At 53.0% G+C, this 19,486-nt stretch overlaps 1 protein-coding gene across 13 annotated transcripts in view; it reads left to right on the top strand.

Moving 5' to 3' along the window:
• Positions 1-19,486, top strand: part of TCF4 (transcription factor 4) — a 166,562-nt gene that overhangs the window by 29,077 nt on the left and 117,999 nt on the right. For 11 of the 13 annotated variants that reach the window (XM_082302055.1, XM_082302052.1, XM_082302054.1 and 8 more), the window contains 2 exons: positions 8,459-8,520; positions 10,454-10,550. The exons of the other annotated variants lie outside the window; for them this stretch is intronic. In XM_082302055.1, coding sequence (XP_082158181.1) covers positions 8,459-8,520; positions 10,454-10,550 — 159 coding nt within the window. The remainder of the gene's footprint in view (positions 1-8,458; positions 8,521-10,453; positions 10,551-19,486) is intronic. 13 annotated transcript variants of the gene reach the window in all.

The following is a 19,486-nucleotide window of genomic DNA, read 5'->3' as shown; positions in this document are numbered from 1 at the left end:
AGGTCACCTCAGGTACATCCCGCAGCCAGGGATCCCTCAGTCTGGGAACAGTGAGTCAGCTCTTCCCATTCCCAATGCTGGTTTGCGTTTCCTTGCCGTGCTTTTTTATTCTGGTAGCTGAAGGGATTCCAGGATTAAACACTCCTTCATGGCAGTGAAATAAAGTCGACTTTAAAGATCCATATCCTAAATAGAAGGCTTCCCGTTGGCACGGTGATGGATCTCTCCAGCAGGTTTTAAAGCCACTGGATTAGCACTGGTGCTAAAGAATAGCCTGGGAAAAAGAAAAGGGGAGGTTAAAGGGTATCCGAAGTCTCTCGCTCATGTTTATAGCACAGTTTTATGACTGAAGGTAAGACAGATCGCTGGGCATTCCTCCAAATCCCTGGCAGTTCTCCCTTTGCAAGGCACTAATATTGGGATTAGCAGGGTGTTTGAAAGCCATTACCTTTCCTCACCTTCCTAATTGCTGGTTCTTCCGGGAGAGCACGGGAAACTCTGGGCTCATAAAGGAGCCTCCTTATGCAGCGTGTGCAGAGCTGGATTTTGGTGTCTGGTGGATTTACTGGAAGCTTTGTGTGCACAGTTTTTAGGGGCTGGATATAAATTTAGAGGATCTTGGGTTATTTAATCATGTTTAGGGTCACAGGTAGTGCCTGAAGGGGCTCCAGGAGAGCTGCAGAGGGACTTAGGACAAGGCATTGAGGGACAGGACACAGGGAATGGCTTCCCACTGCCAGAGGGCAGGGCTGGATGGGATATTGGGAAGGAATGCCTGGCTGGGAGGGTGGGGAGGCTTCCTGTTCCCAGCTGTTTTCCTGGGCTGAGCTGGGGTTCAGCCGAAGAGGAGGCTGCTTCTAAGGGGTTTTAATCTGCCAAGTGTTCCCTGGGTTTCTTTTGCTCTGGTCAGATTTGCTCCCTTCAGGTCATTGCCAACCCATCCTGCCCTTTGCCGTGGGTTGGAGTTGCTCCTCCGAGGAACAAACGGGGCGTGATAAAAAAAGCCTTTCAGGAAGCACAAAGAAACCACAATTTATTGTGGGGTTTGATTTTTAGAGGCAAGCCCTGAATAAATTAAGTGGAGGGCCAGAGATTTGTAGTACTTCAGCATTAACACTGAGATTCCTGCGTTGCACTGTAGGGTCCTGGAATGATTTGGGTAAGAAGGACCCTAAGGATCATCCCATTCCACCCCTCCAGGGACACTTCCACTAGCCCAGCTTGCTCCACGCCCTCTCCAACACTTCCAGGGATGGAGAGTCCACAGCTTTAGTTGCACATGTGAATAAAAACTGGTCTTAGATTTCTGGCCTAGATTAAAACTGCTTTACTTGGGGATAGAAGTGACTAAAGACTGGAATAAAATAGCAGTGGGGATAGAAAAAACCCCTTCCAGCTGCTCCCATGCTGTTCGTCCCTTTTCATTAAACCCATCTCTCTTTGTTTACTCGCTTCTAAACACTGATAATTAAAATAAATTGGGCCTCTCCACGGCTCCAGCTCCGTACGTGGACTTGTGGAAATCCCCTCAAATGCTGCCAACGCCTTGGTGGGAGAGGGACCTGCCCTTTCCACAGGGATGCCTGGAGGGACAGGACACAGGGAATGGCTTCCCAGTGCCAGAGGGCAGGGCTGGATGGGATATGGGGAAGGAATTGTTCCCTGGGAGGGTGGGCAGGCCCTGGCCCAGGGTGCCCAGAGCAGCTGTGGCCGCCCCTGGATCCCTGGCAGTGCCCAAGGCCAGGCTGGACGGGTTTGGAACAGCCTGGGACAGTGGAAGGTGTCCCTGCCCGTGGCAGGGGCTGGGATGAGAGAATCCTTAAGATCTTTCCAATCCAAACTGTTCCAGGATTTTACTGAGGGAAAGTGAGTAATGGATTTAAGCTCTTGCCCAGGTTGGGATTGGTGTGGTGGCCTTGTCCACCCCCAGTGCTGCCTCTGCATGTTCCTGGCCATCCTGATGCTTTTCATGGTGGAAATCTGCCCTCTCCTTTTCCAGCTGGACAGGGAGGGAGTGGAGATCCAGGCCAGAGTCCCTGAAGTGCCCCGAAAGCGAAAGCAGGAGGGGGCAGAGCCCCTCGTTCCTTGGAATGGGAAAGCTTTCCCTGCCATATGTTTTGAATGGAGCTGCTGTCCCAAATGCCAAGACGTGTTGAAGGATAGCTGGGTGTTTGGGGATGAGTGTCCCATATTTACAGCTCTCCAAGTTGCATTGTTGTTGAAAGTCTGCTGTGGGCTGTAAATATGTTCTGGAGCTCGGTAAAAATATCCCAATTACCATATTCCGAAGGACAACAATTGCCATGCTTGGATGCCTTCGGAAGCAGCCCAGGCTGTAAACAGGATGTGCTGGGCCCCGGTCGCCCGCGTTCTGCCTCCGTGGCCGTCACAGGGAGCTCAGCAGCTTCCACAGAAATCCTTCGATCCTCTGGATCCACACTTTGGGAAGCTCTTCGGAGCTGCCCTCAGAGCTTTGGGGTGGGGCCAGGGCTGGCTTTGCTCAGCAGAGGGGAGGAAGGCTGGGAGTTCCCCCCAGGCTCTGCAGGAAAGCCCCTCTGATTCAGAATGCACCCCTCGGGGGCAGAGGGCGGCTGAAGAGGAACTGTCTCCAGACGGGTGGGTGGAAAGTTTCCACCCCTTGAGCTCGGGCTTGGTTTGCACTGTCGGGGTGAGTGACAGGGACAAATATTCCAGCGGGGTCCTACAGCACATTCTGGGAGATGTGGCTGAGTTTATCCTTCCTTGGTGCAGGGATGTCATTTATTCCTTTCAGAAGACACTCCTAAGGATAATTTAGTTCTTAATGACCCATTGGTTGAAAAAGTACAGAATGTGCTCCAAACATCTTGGAGAAAGCCAGGGCCTTTTCCCAGCTGGAATTCCAGTGGCGTTCTCTGATTTAGGATGATGATTTGAGGGATGATCTAAAGCCAGTGAGTTTCCAGTAAGGTGCCCAAACTTGTCCTTAGTGTAGGCATGGGCCTCGTGTCCAGCCAGGAGGGTGAGACACAGAAGCATTTCCATCTTCCCCTTCCAGGTGGTTCCTTAGGATGTTCAGTTTTAATGAGTTCCCTCAGCAAGGAATTGCTGCCTTCTCAGGAACAGGCTGGAGCTCTGGAACTTTCTCCGGAGCATATGGGCAGGTTGAAAGGGAGCAGATGCTGCAGGGGCAAAGGGCAGAGCTCAGAGGTAGGAGATGAAGAAGCCTTGAAGGGCCCCTCGCTCCGTGAGTTTTCCGCACAAAATCAAGTGCCGGCATTACGGAAACCATCCCTGGCAGAGGCTTCAAGGCTGCAGTCGTGGCTCAGCTGTTCTCTGGAGAGGGGAAGTTTTCCTCAAGTGCCAGGGAGTTTCTCAGGCTTCCATTAGGAGTGAGTGCAGTGGAGTTGTGGAGTTAAGAGTCCAGGGAAAAGGCCCCAGAGTCTGGATCTGGGGAAGCTGGACCCAGGGAAGGGCAGGGAGCAGCTGTGCAGGTGTTGAAGCCAGAAGAGGTTTTGTGGCTACATTTGGATCTAACCTTGGACCAGGCTGTGGATGTCCTTGCATCCCTGGAGGTGTCCGAGGCCAGGCTGGGCAGCGCTCGGATAACCTGCTCTGGTGGGAGGTGTGCCATGGCAAGGGGTGGAGTGGGATGATCCCGAAGATCCCTGCCAACCCAAACCATTCTGGGGTTGATGGTTCTGTTTGGTATTCGCTGTTAGCCTGTAAGAAGAGCAGCAGCCCTTGAGGAAAGGAGTGAAATCCCAATGAACTCCTGAGGCTGGGAGGTTCCCTTGGTGATTCCTTAGGGAAGGAGTGGGTGGCGGAGGCACCGTGTCCCTGTTGGTGGCTGGGTGCCCGGGACAGCTCCTCCCCAGGGAGCGCAGCTCTGGCCAGCCCTACCTGCGGCCAGCTCCGTGTGTATCCCGAGGAAAGGAATCCTTTTCTCCCGGCTCTGACGGGTGGGAGCGCTTTGTGTATCCCACGGTGATGAATTAATCCGTGTTCCCCGTGCTCGCGCGGAGCGGGATGAATTCATTTGGCATTCATGGGCATGTCAGGCTTTTTTTATCCTCGTTTCAGCTTTTCTATTACAAAGCACAATTAGCTGGGAGACACTTGGAGCGTTCCTCATCCCAGTCAGATGTCACCCGCACCCGCTCCCAGGGCTGCGTGTTCCCATTCCAGTCTTCGGTTCCTTTTCTGGAGAAGGCTGGGGGGCAGCAGGGAATTCTCACTTAGTACAGCACTGGGTTTAGAGGTGGCCATTCCCCTTCTCCTTCCCTCTCCCTTCCCTCTCCCTTCCCTCTTCCTCCTCTCCATGCCTGATCCAACTCTGAGGGTGTAAGTTGCTTTTCCATGGGTATCCATAAATCTCTGCGGCTTTGCAGGAGCAGCTCCAAAGGGTGGGATTCATTCCCTCAGAGATTCAGGGAAGCCTGAAGAGCTTTAGGGAAACTTTTGGGGGAGAAGAATAGGGATTCTTTTGTTGCTGTTGGAAAAGCCCTCTGAGACCATGGAGGGGTACCAGCACTGCCCCGTGTCCCCAAGTGCCACATCCACGCGGCTTTAAATCCCTCCAGGAATGGGGGCTCCACCCCTGCCAGGGCTGGATAGCCCTTTCCATGAGGAAATGTTCCCTCATATCCAGCCTGACTCTCCCCTGGCACAGCTCGAAGCCCTTCCCTCTCAACCTGTCCGTGTTTCCTGGGGGCAGAGCCCAGTCCCCAGCTGGTTCCACTGTCCTCTCAGGGAGTTGTGGAGAGCGAGGGAACAAACAGGAGAGAGGAATATGGCATTATTCCAAGTTGGAATTCTGTGGTAAAATGATTTTCTCTTCCACATCCCAGGAGTGTTTTGTTTGTAGCATCACCCCAGTGTTTTGTAGCATCTCCCAGAACATTCCGGCTGCGTTCTGATGTTCCTTGGAAAGCTCCTGTTTTCATAGGCTCCCCAAATGACAGAAATTTGGGAATTTATTTATGCTGAAGCTTGGTGCAGATTTCTCCCAGCGAGGGAACAAAACAAGGCTAAAATAAGAAAGTCCCCTTTGACTCCTGGGGTCAGGAGCCCTCCCAGGGCATCCCAGTGTTCCACACCAGCAATCACCGGATGCTTTGGGCTGGAAGGGTTTCTAGGGAGCAGGCACAGCTCCCGCTATTCCAGGTTGCTCCAAGCCCATCCAGCGTGGCCTCGGACACTTCAGGAGCAGCCCCAGCCTCGTGCAGGGAGTTGCAGAGAGCCAGGAGGTGCCCTCTGGCCTTGGGAAGAGCGGATTAAAGGCTGGGATGAGGGCATGGAGCAGAGCTGGGAGAGCTGCGTCCGTGCACACAAAGTCTATGTCCTGGAAGATAGCTGTGTTTGGCTCCCGGGACAATGTGGGGAATTATGAGCTCACCCCCCGGCAGCACAATGGAATTCTTTGTTGGGAATATGACATTGGGAACAGTTCAGGTTTGTTTACGCTGCTGGTGTTGCAGAGTGGTGTCTCCAACTCTCCATGGATATTTGTGGAAGCTTTGGAAATTCAGGCAGAAAATGAAATGCGTATTTGATTCCAGAAATGAATTTTCCAAGTATTGGAGGCCTTCATCCCGTCCTTCTTCCACATCACCTCCCTGCCTGTTGTTTTGGGCTTTTCTTCTCATGTCCTGATGATATTTAGAGCAAAACCTTCAAAAAAAGATGGGATCAATGGATGTGCATTTTAAATTTTCCAGTCCTTTAGCTTATCAAATATCCAGGTTTCTTCTTCCCTTGATCTTCCTCTTTAATCCTTCTTCTGTATTTTGTTGAGCTCGGTTTTTTCATGTAGTTTTTCAGCCTAATACTCGGATAAATCCAAGCTCTTTTGAAGAGCAAAACAGCAGGAAAGGTCTCAATCCACCAACCAGGCGTGTTGAAGTTAATTGGGATTAGCAGGCCCGGTGTAAGGTGTTTTGGGAAGCAGCAATCCCAAAGTGGCTGTTTATCATGTTGGAATATGATAATAATCGGCAGTCCCGGTTGTCCCCCTACCCTCCCTGGTTTGGACACAATTCCTGCAAATCCCACGGCCTTTCTTAGGCTCACCTTGTTCCAGGTTGCCCACAGAAGCTGTGGCTGCCCCGTTCCAGGTTGGGTGGGGCTTGCAGTGGCCTGGCGGAGTGGAAAGTGTGGAATGGGATGATCCTTAGGTCCCTCCTAATGATTGGCTGATCCTGTAAATCCCACCTGATTTATCACATATTTCCTGAGGAGAATTCCCAAACCTGCCCATGACAATTGCTGATGGGAATATCCCAGTGCTTAAATTTCCAGGAGCCAGTGGCGGAAGCGTTGGAGTTCGTTGGGATAAATCCAGGTCCGAGAGTAAGGCACCAGGGAATTTTTGCCTTGACTTTGGTGCCATTGGGGTTTCACTGCCTTAAAGTAATCCAGCCCTGGAGAGGCCGTAAGAAATTCCTGGAATGAGGCTTAGGAGCTTCCAAACCTTCCGGATCACATCCATTTCCATGGGTAGGGAACCTTCCACCAAACCAGGGGCTCTGGAAGGTCTCTCCCGACCTTGACAGCGATTCCATGACCTTGTGAAGCTCTCAGTATCCCAGCTGAAAATTTAGGAGGCTGCAAAACTCCCGCTTTTTCCTCCAGCTGGAGCTTGCTTTGTTCTGGATCTGTGTTTCCGCCTTCTTTCCCTCTGGAGCTCAGCTAAAGTCGGAGTGTTCGGAAACAACAACTCCATGTTGGGCTCCGATGGAGGAATTAGATGATCCGGGTTCCTGAAGGGGGCTGGATCTTGGGGCTTTTCTCGGGAAGCATTAAAGCTGGAGCCGCCTTCTCTGCCGATCCCCAAAGATTGTTTTAATGAGAACTAAAGGGCCTTTTTCCAATTACCAGGGAATAACTGGATTAAGTTCCTGGGTTATGTCAACCTGCTTGGATTTGATTAGGGAGAAAGAAATGGATTTATCCGTCAGGCTTACTTCATTAAGGCTCCTCATTGATGCTTCGCAGAGGGTCGGGAGCAGTTGGCACTTTTCGGGTGGAATACCAGGAAAATTGGGAGGCGGCTGGGATGCAACTCCAGCACAAGTCACGGCTCGTCCCTTTCTGCAGGAGGGCAGGGATCCGTGGGCTACTGGGAGGGAATCCCTCCCTCTGAGGGTGGTGCCACTGGCACAGCTTCCCAGAGAAGCTGTGGCTGCCCCATTCCTGGCCATGTTCCTGCGTGGAGCACCCAGCTCTGGTGGAAGGTGTCCCTGCCCATGCCGGCAGTGCGCTTGGATAATCCCTGAAATCCCGTCCAGCCCCACCCACTCCATGAGTCTGTGATTTCTTTCCTTGGAGTGTCACTGAAAATGGACACCAGGGCCGTGTTCTCGAGGGCTGAGCCCTCCTGCTCCCTGCCGGATTTTGGGAGCCCTGCTCCGGCCTGGGACGCTGCCCATCGGAATCAATGGGGTAATATCCCATGATTTGGAGCAGGAGACGGATCGGGGCTCCCCAGAGTTAATTGCCTGTTACATAACACAACTGATTTTTAAAAATCTGCCTAATTAACCTAATGGAATGGTTGATCGGATCTGTCAGGTAAATGATCCACAGTTTCTTTCCCTTTTTTTTTTTCCTGGAGCTTAATTAAATATTTACCTCCGAGTGTCTCGTGCTATTAACGTGTTCATCTGTTATGGAGAGAATAGAATTCCTAATTGGGGGAAAGAATTAAACTCCGCGAATGTGTCGGGTTTGGAATCTTGGAAATTGCCCTGGTTCAATGGCAGCACCCAGATTTTAAGTGCTCATGACCTGCTCAGTTCCTCCAGCTGGAATTCCCACTGATCCTCGCACCTGGGTGGGTTTACCATGGCCAAAGCGTGGGTTTAAGCAGTGTGGCCCAGTCCGTCAGTGTTTGCCCAGGGAAGCGTTCCAGGCCAGGTGGGGCAGGGCTTGGAGCAGCCTGGGATAGCGGAAGGCATCCCTGTGGCAGGGGATGGAAGTGCTTGGTCCTTAAAATCCCTTCCATCCCACAGCATTCAGTGGGAAGCAGAGACGGAGTATTGGGAATGGCAATTCCCAATTCCCTGTTGTAGGCAGGGATGTGGCCCAGCCCTCCTGCATTCCTTGGGTGATGCTGGCGGGTAAAACACACATCCTGTACTTTCCCTTCCGCCTTCGTGCTGTCTGAAGTGTTTGTCGATCCCTGTTTTCTGCTGGAGACTTGGGAAGGATGGGAGCTCTTTCACTGAAGTCACTTTGGAGCCAGGAAGGAATTTCGCTGCTCAGACCTCAGCATTCCTGAGGGTCCGGCTCCTTCCCGCCGTGAATTTCAATGAGTTCATTTAAGCCGGGGGTCAGGAGCCACTTCCTGGCCTCGGCTCCTCGTGCCTGGCTCTTAATTAAAGGCACCGGGAGATTAATTTGAAGCGTTAATTTCCCAGTGCCCTCACAAAAGGTGGGAATGATTTCCACCAAGCCTAAAGAACTTTTTTGTTCCCAGATGTAGAAGACAGAACTAGCTCAGGGTCCTGGGGGAATGCAGGACATCCGAGTCCATCCCGGGTAAGTAGAATCTAATCTTTATCCCCCAGCCACGCTTCCTGCAGATGGAAACGTGCGATCCTCGTCTGAGCCGGCCGCGGAGCATGCGGAAAAGCCGGCCTGGGAAGTTGGATTCTCATTAAAGTGGCTTCTTTTCATGTTTTAATATTTTAATATTCAAACCTGAGCCTGGCAGTGCGTTTGGCTCCGTGAGAAGCTGGGCGAGGGGGCCGTGGCCCTGCCCACAGAATGGCGTTGGAATGAGCTGATCCATAAGGTCCCTTCCAACCCAAAGCATTCCATGATTCCATGATTTCTATGAATATTAATTAACCGTTATTGCTGGGATCTATCAGCTCCCCACCCCAAAGGGGAGCAGAGGCTGCTCCCCAGTCTTTCACTCTCTGCAGCTGGATTTGTAGGAGTTTTTCGGGAGGGGAGGTGTTCCCAAGTCTGAGGAGAGAGGGCCAGCACCCATCCCCGTGCTGGGGCTTGCATTCCATGACCAAGCTGGAGAGGGGACACCAAGGCTGTCACCGGAGCAGCCGCATCCCTGCCCTTCCCGCCTCGGCCACTGCGCTGTGGGGTTCAAACCCTGCTCCTCGGCCGTGGCTGGAATTTGGGGCATTTTGGCACATCCCCCTGAGTGTTGGGCTATCCAAGCTCCAGCCCAGCCCACCTCTGCTCCAGGCTGGGAATGGGGCATGGCATCTCCCGTGCTCCTCGTGCAGGAGCGGAATTCCCTGTGGGAATGCAGCTTCCGAGCCGTTCTCCGGCTCAATGGTTGCTGGGATTTGTGAGACAGCTGGGCCCAGTCAGTTCAATTGTGCCTGTGGACAGTTATCCACATTTTTTCGACACTTTGGGATTGGGATGCCTTGGTGGGAAGAGCAGCTATTTCCAGCAGCACAGCTGGATCCTCGCGAGCCACCGCCAGCCCGGAGCAGCTCCGTGGAAGCAGCCCCACTTCCCAGCCGGAGCATCCCAGCTCTGCCCTTCCTCCAGGCTGCCCGTGGCTCACGGATTTTTCCCTGTTTATTCCCTACAAACACATGGAATATTCCTAGGCCGGGCAAAAAGTGCCTTCCTCGTGCCCTTATTTACATTTGTTTCAATTGCTTCCTAATTGTTTCCCAATTAACTTGGAAGGATCAGGACTCCGGCAGCTCCAGGCCCTGGAATGGCGAGGAAGAGCAGGATCCCCGTCTTCATCCCCTCCTCATCCTCAGTCCATGTCCTTCCCCTCACAGCAGCCGAAGGGGATCCCTTATTTCCCCCATCCCTGCCTCCGAGGAAGGAATCCCACCACCTTTTCTTCTTCCATGCTGCTTTGCATCCCTGACGTCATTCCCGCTTCCATCTGTCAGTTTGATTTTCCTGCCCTTTTTTTTCCCCTTGACACTTGTATTGCTTCCGAGGGAAAAATGTTTTGAAAAGGAAATTGGGAATTGGCACACACCGATTATTTCTGCCTCCAAACCCCTGAATGAAGTTGGGAGATAGAAAGAAAAGGAGCACGAGCCTGGGAAGGATTCGGGAATTTGAATCGAGGCTGGGCATTAAGTCGCGGAATTATTCCGCAAACAGCCTGACCTCGCTTTCTCCTGCTGGAATGGAATTTCCACAGCGGGAGACTTGGTTCCTCCGGAGCCTTTCTTCCGTGTTCTAAGCAGGAAGACTCTTCGGAGAGGGCTTTATGCTGATTTGCCCCACACAGAATTTCAGGAACACCATCCCAGGCCTCCAGTCAGGGCTCTCTTTCTGATGAGCTGGATGTTAGAAACAGCACAGAAAGTGCTCTGGAATGTGTCATTCCACCAGGCGGCAGGAAAAAAATTCAAGGGAATGATGTTCCTTAGAGCAGCCTTCAAATGGAGTAGGGAATTGTGGACTCCTGGTTGGGGAGATGCTGTTCCAAGGTGTAAAACTGTGTTTTTTCCCGATTTCTCGGCAGAACTATGGAGATGGGACTCACTATGACCACATGGCGAGCAGAGACCTCGGCTCACACGACAATCTCTCTCCTCCCTTTGTCAATTCCAGAATACAAAGTAAGAACATGGAATTTCCTCCCTTACTGGGGTGGGGGAAGCGGGATCAACGGACGAGAAATCAAATCGGGGGGGCTTCAAGCACTCAGCCTCATTCTTGGGGCTTGGCATGAGGGTGGGAACAGGGATGTGGTTTAATTTTCCATTTTTTAAGGTATGAAAACTGTGCTGTGGTGGTGTTTATTATTTTCTCTCCATTGATTTTATCTATAGTTGATATCTGTAACCGTGTTTCCCTGCTGGGTCTGTGATGCAAAATGAGGTTTGGCTTTTTCCTTGGACACACTCGGAGCGGGGCTTTTAAAGCAGGACAAGCTTTTTGAAATCCTGATAAATAAATCCCAAAGGGAACAGAGAGAGAGGTGGTGGGGGACACTGGGAATGTTGTGTGGAGTGGGAGGGATCGTGCCTGGAGCTGTCCGAGGAACTCAGGGCTGGTGACACGGTGGGGATCGGCCAGCAGCTGCACCGATGATCCTGGAGATCTTTCCCAACTGGAATGATCCTGGGATTCTGCGCTAAAAGGTTTGGACATTCCGTGATTATTTATGAGGGAGCCATCGCTGTGTTCTTTAATTAAGGCTGATTAATGAGTTTGATTAAAGTAAATAAATGATGTCAAAATACTGGTCGTGCTCAGGCTGGGCCAAGATCCCGCCCGTGCTCCATCCATGAGCGAACCAAACGCTTCCCTTTAAAGCCTTGAGCCTGCTCCAAGAGAAACACGGAGCTGTGGCTGCGATACATCATTCCTCAGCTCTAATACACATCCCTCATCCCCAAATATTGGGAAATAGTTGGGAGTTGTTGGATGGTGTTGGAGCTTGTAGCCGTCCGTGCGGGTTCCCAGCCAAAGCACGGTTACGGCACTTTGTGAAAGGCTCGGGAGAAGCCAAGGAAAGCCTGGAAATTTCAGCACTCCCTCCTGCACTCACGCCACGGGGCCCAGGGGAAACGGCGGCTGCTTCCCAGTGCAGCCTTTAACTGGAGTCTGGGGAGCTGGGAAGGGTCTCTCCCTCTTCTCCCTGCCCCTGCGTTCCAGAGAAACGTCGCTCCTGCTTTTGCCAGCTCTAAGGAAAACACCCTTTCCCCTCGGTTTAAGGAATAATGGCTTCATAAAAGCACAGCTGGAGGCACCTGGGCTAGGTAACAAGGATGCAGGTTCCCCAAGTTCCTGATGAGGAGCTGGGGAAGCCCCTGCTGTTTCTCCAGGGTCCTGCTCCATGCCCTCAGAGGGCTTTTCCCAGTGGGATGGGTGCACATATCCCTCCTGCTCCAGCAGCACCCAGGGCCTGGGCTGAGGATCGTGATGCCTTCTGGGAATGGGAATGGGAAGCTGTGAGCAGCCCCGGGCAGGACGCTGTGGTTCCGGGATGGTGTGTGGGAGCGTTGCCGTGCGCCGCTCGTGTCGGAATCTGGGATTTTGGGAGGAATCTAAACACTGCAGTGAGGGACGCTGCGCAGGGCCCTTTGCTCAGACGAGGCTGCCGGCTCCGACTCCGCTTATTCCAACTGCTTTTCATCATTTCCCTTTTCCTGGCACCGCTCCGGGCTCTCCCAGGGAAGGGTCCCTGTACATTGGGGTGTTGGGGTTTGGCACTGGCAGAGCTGCGCTGCCGTTTCCTTCCCACCCTCCTCCTTCTGATCCAGAGCCTGACAGTCATCCTGCTTGAACTGGTTTATACTGGTGTGTTCTCTTGGCTTGGATGGACTTGCTCCCGATGGGAAGTGATGGGTACGGGATCATGGAATTATTAGGGCTGGAAAAGAGACCACTGAGCCCAACCAAGGCCACCACTCATCCATGCCCCAGCTCCAGATGTGCTGGTGCTTCCCACTGCCACTCCCGTTCCCAGGTGTCCTCTTTGGGAGTGACCTTATCCTGCTAAATCCTCTTCCCACAAGGAGGAACTTGCTTTTAAACTCTCACGGAACGTTCTCCTGCAAGGAGCAGCTCCGGGAGCATTGGGACAATGCTCTCAGGCACAGGCTGGCGTTGTTGGGATTGCCCTGTGCAGGGCCTGGAGCTGGACTGGATGATCCCCGTGGATCCCTTCCAAGTCAGCAGATTCCACGATTCTATCATTAGATGCGGGTTCTGGGTGCCACTGATTTATGGGGTGACCTTTGGAGCTCCTCTGGGAATACTCTGCCGTGGTTGTTGTGGTCACAGTGGGACAGCTGCCGGTTCTTTAGAATTCCATCCCTCCCCTCGCTTTGCCGAGCAGGAATATTTAGGTTTGTGCTTCCAAGTGCTCCAAACAACCCCAAACTCCACCCAGTGTTCCTTGGCTGCTCCGTGCCCGTGCCCATTTTTAATGGGATTTTCCCCGTCTCGGTCGGAACATCGCCGCGGCCGATGCTTTTCATCCCGGCAGCTTTGATTCCGTTCCCGTTGTTATGAGGAGAACTGGAATTTTTTGCAGATTAGTGAAGTTTACCCAACACAGCATTAAAAGGCCTCGCTTTCAATTGCTAAACTGTAAACATTTGGGATGAAATTTTCCATGCTGTGGATCTGACTCAGCCCGCTCCGTATTTTTTTAACCTTCTGCAGGAATGATTTCAACATTTCCTCAAATGGGATTACATTGCAGCCTGGCAGATTCGGCATTTTCTCCCTCAGTGTCTGGCACGGCGGGAACATTAATTCCTTTTCACACCACCTCTGTTATGGCAGGTGGCTTCGCTTCCCGCTCTGCAGCTGGGAAAGGGGCACAGGGAACCTGGAGGGAAGCGGCCCAAACTGTCCAGGAATGTCAGGGATGGGGCTTGGAGCAGCCTTGTGCTGCCTTCCGAGTCGTGCAATCATGGAATGGTTTGGGATGGAAGGGATTTTAAGGATCATTTCATGCCCACCCCTGCCATGGGCAGGGACACCTTCCACTGTCCCAGGCTGCTCCAAGCCCCATCCAGCCTGGCCTTGGACACTGCCAGGGACTCTCCATCCTTGGAGATATTCCAAACCCAAACCCCACATGATCTCCTGGAGCCTTGAAAGATGCTTAAAAACGCTTTGTAGGAGCCACAAAGGCGGAGATGGAAAAATTCCCGTTCCCAATCAAGAGTTAATGGATTTGTAAGTGCTGCCAGTCAGGATTCCGAGCTCAGCATTCAACTGCGGTCCCGGAGAAAAGAAATGACAAGGACATCTCCATTTCTTTGGGAAGCAGCAGCAGATGTATAAATAGAAACTGTCGACTGTGGCAATTCATGTGCAGGAGCGAAGCCTTGAAATATGAGTTTGTCCTACAGACTTTTCAGGGAAGTTTACATTCCTTGGGATTTGTACTTAAACAAGCGTTTTTAAGGAGTTATTTTGTGTGACAGCCTGCAGTTGGCGTCTCTGGAGGCAGAAGGAGCGGCCTCCGGCCCTTAATCCCGGGCTCCTGCCATAATCCCGGGCTCCTGCCATAATCCCGGGCTCCTGCTGTGATCCCAGACTCCTGCCATGATCCCAGACTCCTGCCCTAATCCTGGGCTCCTGCCCATAATCCCAGGCTCCTGTCCATAATCCCAGGCTCCTGCCATGATCCCAGGCTCCTGTCCATGATCCCAGGCTCCTGCCATGATCCCAGACTCCTGCCCATGATCCCAGACTCCTGCCCATGATCCCAGACTCCTGCCATGATCCCAGACTCCTGCCATGATCCCAGACTCCTGTCCATGATCCCAGACTCCTGCATTGATCCCAGACTCCTGCCCATGATCCCAGACTCCTGCATTGATCCCAGACTCCTGCTCATGATCCCAGACTCCTGCATTGATCCCAGACTCCTGCCCATGATCCCAGGCTCCTGCCATGATCCCAGGCTCCTGCCATGATCCCAGACTCCTGCATTGATCCCAGACTCCTGCCATGATCCCAGACTCCTGTCCATAATCCCAGGCTCCTGCCATGATCCCAGACTCCTGTCCATAATCCCAGGCTCCTGCCATGATCCCAGACTCCTGCCATGATCCCAGGCTCCTGCCATGATCCCAGACTCCTGTCCATGATCCCAGGCTCCTGCCATGATCCCAGACTCCTGCCCATGATCCCAGACTCCTGCCATGATCCCAGGCTCCTGCCATGATCCCAGACTCCTGTCCATAATCCCAGGCTCCTGCATTGATCCCAGACTCCTGCCATGATCCCAGACTCCTGCGTTGATCCCAGACTCCTGTGTTGATCCCAGACTCCTGCCATGATCCCAGACTCCTGCATTGATCCCAGACTCCTGTCCATGATCCCAGACTCCTGCCCATGATCCCAGACTCCTGCGTTGATCCCAGACTCCTGCGTTGATCCCAGACTCCTGCCCATGATCCCAGGCTCCTGCATTGATCCCAGACTCCTGCCCATGATCCCAGACTCCTGCGTTGATCCCAGACTCCTGCCATGATCCCAGACTCCTGCCCATGATCCCAGACTCCTGCGTTGATCCCAGACTCCTGCCCATGATCCCAGACTCCTGCATTGATCCCAGACTCCTGTCCATAATCCCAGGCTCCTGCATTGATCCCAGACTCCTGCCCATGATCCCAGACTCCTGCATTGATCCCAGACTCCTGCCATGATCCCAGACTCCTGCATTGATCCCAGACTCCTGTCCATAATCCCAGGCTCCTGCCCATGATCCCAGACTCCTGCCCATGATCCCAGGCTCCTGCGTTGATCCCAGACTCCTGCCCATGATCCCAGACTCCTGCATTGATCCCAGACTCCTGCCATGATCCCAGACTCCTGCCCATGATCCCAGGCTCCTGCCATGATCCCAGACTCCTGCCCATGATCCCAGACTCCTGCCCATAATCCTGGGCTCCTGCCCATAATCCCAGGCTCCTGCCATGATCCCAGGCTCCTGCCCATGATCCCAGACTCCTGTCCATGATCCCAGACTCCTGCGTTGATCCCAGACTCCTGCCCATGATCCCAGACTCCTGCGTTGATCCCAGACTCCTGCCCATAATCCCAGACTCCTGCCATGATCCCAGGCTCCTGCCCATGATCCCAGACTCCTGCCATGATCCCAGACTCCTGCGTTGATCCCAGACTCCTGCCATGATCCCAGGCTCCTGCCCATGATCCCAGACTCCTGCCATGATCCCAGACTCCTGTCCATGATCCCAGACTCCTGCGTTGATCCCAGACTCCTGCCATGATCCCAGACTCCTGTCCATGATCCCAGGCTCCTGCCATGATCCCAGACTCCTGTCCATGATCCCAGACTCCTGCGTTGATCCCAGACTCCTGCCATGATCCCAGACTCCTGTCCATAATCCCAGACTCCTGTCCATGATCCCAGGCTCCTGCCATGATCCCAGACTCCTGCCCATGATCCCAGACTCCTGCGTTGATCCCAGACTCCTGCATTGATCCCAGACTCCTGCCCATGATCCCAGACTCCTGCCATGATCCCAGACTCCTGCCCATGATCCCAGACTCCTGCGTTGATCCCAGACTCCTGCCCATGATCCCAGGCTCTTGCCATGATCCCAGACTCCTGCGTTGATCCCAGACTCCTGCGTTGATCCCAGACTCCTGCCATGATCCCAGACTCCTGCCCATGATCCCAGGCTCCTGCCATGATCCCAGACTCCTGCCCATGATCCCAGACTCCTGCGTTGATCCCAGACTCCTGCCCATGATCCCAGACTCCTGTCCATAATCCCAGACTCCTGTCCATAATCCCAGACTCCTGTCCATGATCCCAGGCTCCTGCCATGATCCCAGACTCCTGCCCATGATCCCAGACTCCTGCCCATGATCCCAGACTCCTGCCATGATCCCAGACTCCTGCCCATGATCCCAGACTCCTGCGTTGATCCCAGACTCCTGCCCATGATCCCAGGCTCCTGCCATGATCCCAGACTCCTGCGTTGATCCCAGACTCCTGCCATGATCCCAGACTCCTGCGTTGATCCCAGACTCCTGTCCATAATCCCAGACTCCTGTCCATAATCCCAGACTCCTGCCCATGATCCCAGACTCCTGCCATGATCCCAGACTCCTGCGTTGATCCCAGACTCCTGCCCATGATCCCAGGCTCTTGCCATGATCCCAGACTCCTGCGTTGATCCCAGACTCCTGCCTGTAACCCGTCTGTGCCTTCTCAGCGACCCAGAAATGCTCTGATTTCTAGGCTCCAGTGCTCTCTCCAGGCTCCAATGTCTCTATCTCCTGCGTAGGGAAGCAGCTTTCCCAGTAAAATCCAGCAGTTAACAAGCTCCTGCCTTTTCCAGGGATTATTGGAGCTTGGCTTTCCTAGGAGCTTTTGTTGCTGTTCTCCAGCTGAGCTGAGGCTGGGGGAAGAGGGAATTTTGAGCTCCCAACTGTTTGGGTATTGAGAGAAACCTGGAAGTGACTTCCTGAAAATATTCCTGAAGAGCAAAGGACTCCATTTGTAGATCTATTGCATTTGGGAAGTGGGAAGGGGTTGGAATAAGATGAACTTTTAAAGTCCCTTCCAACACAAACGGTTCCACGATCCGAAAGAATGACTAAAAAAAAAGGCAACACAAAAAATGCAAACCAAGATAAAAGCACTCCCAAAAGGAGGGTTTAGAAATGAATCCCTGCCTTTTTGGGTTTTCTGGCTGGAGTTGTTGTGGCTGCAGTGGCTGCAGCCCCTTAATGACTGTGCATCACCTCGAGGTCCCGACGCTCTTCGGGGGGACACGACCGGCTGCGGGCGGAGATTTGCATTACAGCTGGAAAATGGACATGTGGGAAAATCTGGGAAACAAAACAAATTTGGTGAATTAGTGGGTCATTTCCATAGGCAGTCACGCTCCGTTAAGCAGGGAAAAACAAAGGGTTTGTTATGCTCTTAGTTAAAGCCCAGAGTGTCCAACAAAGCCGAGTTTAATTAATAAGCATTCGCAGCCCAGCCCTGAAGTCTGAACTTCCCAGCATGGAGAGATGGGGAATTAAAGGAGGAGTTAGATAAATAAAATCAACTTTTTGGGGGAGCTTTGGCTGGATTGTGCTGGAAAAAGAGCCGGAGCTGCCGGTGCCAGGGCCCGGGGGGGCTGAGCCCTAGTGCCGGCTGCGTTTTAGGCCGTGCTTAAAACTCTCGGCATCCCCTCCGGGCTTTTCCCTCTCCATCCAGGACAAAAGGTGAGCCTTCCTCTCCCTTGTCTGAAAGCAAAAAGTCCTCTGGATTTTTGGAGTTCAGGTTTTAATTCCCGCCTGGTGGCTTTTTGGGGAAGCGCTCTTCCCTCGGCCGCGTTGGGTCGGAGGCACGGAGGAGATGAGATCCGACGGGAAGGAGCTCCGGTGGGGAGGATAAAACGGGGCTGACGGGAGGGCACGGGAATTCTCCCCAGCCTCATGCCAGCAGATCCCTCTCGCCATATGGTCGGAATTAGGGACAGCACCGGTTCTCACACCAGACGAGGCAGCCGGGACTGGGGCCGGGCTTTGATCCCGGGACCATGCGAAATAAAAAGCTCCGGAGCACGGGTTTAACAGGAACCAGCAGGACTTTAATTAGATTATATTCCTTCCTAACTGAAATCAGAGTATTCCCATTTATTCCTTTCTCCCGCAAACTTTTACTGTGCAGCTGCGGTCTGAATATTCCCTAGTCCGAAAAAAGAGGGATATTCTGGGAAGCGAACGTGGTGATTCAGTGTGAGGAGGAAGAAGAAATTAGGCTGACAACAAAATACTCCAGTTTTGCCGGCGTGTGTGTTTGTATCTCTCTTTGTATTTGTGGGAATTATCCAGGAGGAATGGGCTGGATTAAAAATGAAAGGCAAGGAAGGAAACGGGGAATAAAAGATGTAAAACGCCGGATTCGGGGAAGGGAAGCAAAGGGAAAAGCAGGAGCAGGCCCGAGGTGAAGATAAACAATCACGACGATGCAGAAAGAGGAGGAGGCCAGGACAGGGAATTTTAGGACCTCTTAGAGCCGGAAAGGGGAATTTATTGACAGATGATGTAGACACTGCTAAAAAATAAATGGATTTTTCGCCTCAGTGTTCACAAAAGAGGACGGGGAACAGATGCCAGAATCGGCTCTAAATTTCCCAGGAGAGAGGCAAGAAATATTGAAGGAAATAGGGATTATTCCAGACTGGGTGATCACACGGTGGGTGAGAACATCAGCGCACAGATTAAACCAGAGAGGAGCCATCCTAGAATTCCTAAGTAAAGAAAAAAAGGTCTGTGTCGTGTGTATGGGGAAAACATCCAACTGTCCAACTCCTGCCCATCCTCAGTGCCCTCAGCTTCCACAGGGACAGCCCTGGCGGCAGCCTTTGTTCCCGAACTCCTCTAAAATGTCTTTTCCAACAAGGAATTCAGGCTGCTGGGTGGGAGACTGGGTTTGGGGCCATCCATAAGCAACAGCTCGCACGGGGCAGGAGGAATTTTCCTCTGAGGGAACCCTCAGGCTCAGCAAACAGCCGGTGAATTTTTCCAAATGGTTTCCCAGATACGGTGTATTCCCGGCTGGAGCACCATGTCCAGCTCTGGAGCCCACTACAGCACAAGGACGTGGAGCTGCTGGAGCCAGTCCAGAGGAGGCCACGGAGCTGCTCCAGGGCTGCAGCCAGCCTGGGAGAGCTGGGAATGCTCAGCCCAGAGGAGGGAAGGCTCCAGGGAGAGCTCAGAGCCCCTGGCAGGGCCTAAAGGGGCTCCAGGAGAGCTGCAGAGGAACTGGGGACGAGGCCTGGAGGGCCAGGACACAGGGAATGGCTTCCCAGTGCCAGAGGGCAGGGCTGGATGGGATATTGGGAAGGAATTGTTCCCTGGGAGGGTGGGCAGGCCCGGGCACAGGGTGCCCCTGGATCCCTGGCAGTGTCCAAGGCCAGGCTGGAATAACCTGGGATAGGGGAAGGTGTCCCTGCCATGGCAAGGGCATGGAACAAAGCAAGCTTCAAAGTCCCTTCCCACCCAAACTGTTCCATGATCTTTGAGCTTCTCCCGAGCACATTTTTAGAATTCT

Source organism: Coloeus monedula (assembly GCF_965178545.1).
Source record: "Coloeus monedula genome assembly, chromosome: Z".
In the NCBI taxonomy this organism is placed as follows: Eukaryota; Metazoa; Chordata; class Aves; order Passeriformes; family Corvidae; genus Coloeus; species Coloeus monedula.
Note: the sequence above shows the minus strand (reverse complement) of the source record. Positions and strands in the feature narration are given on the sequence as shown.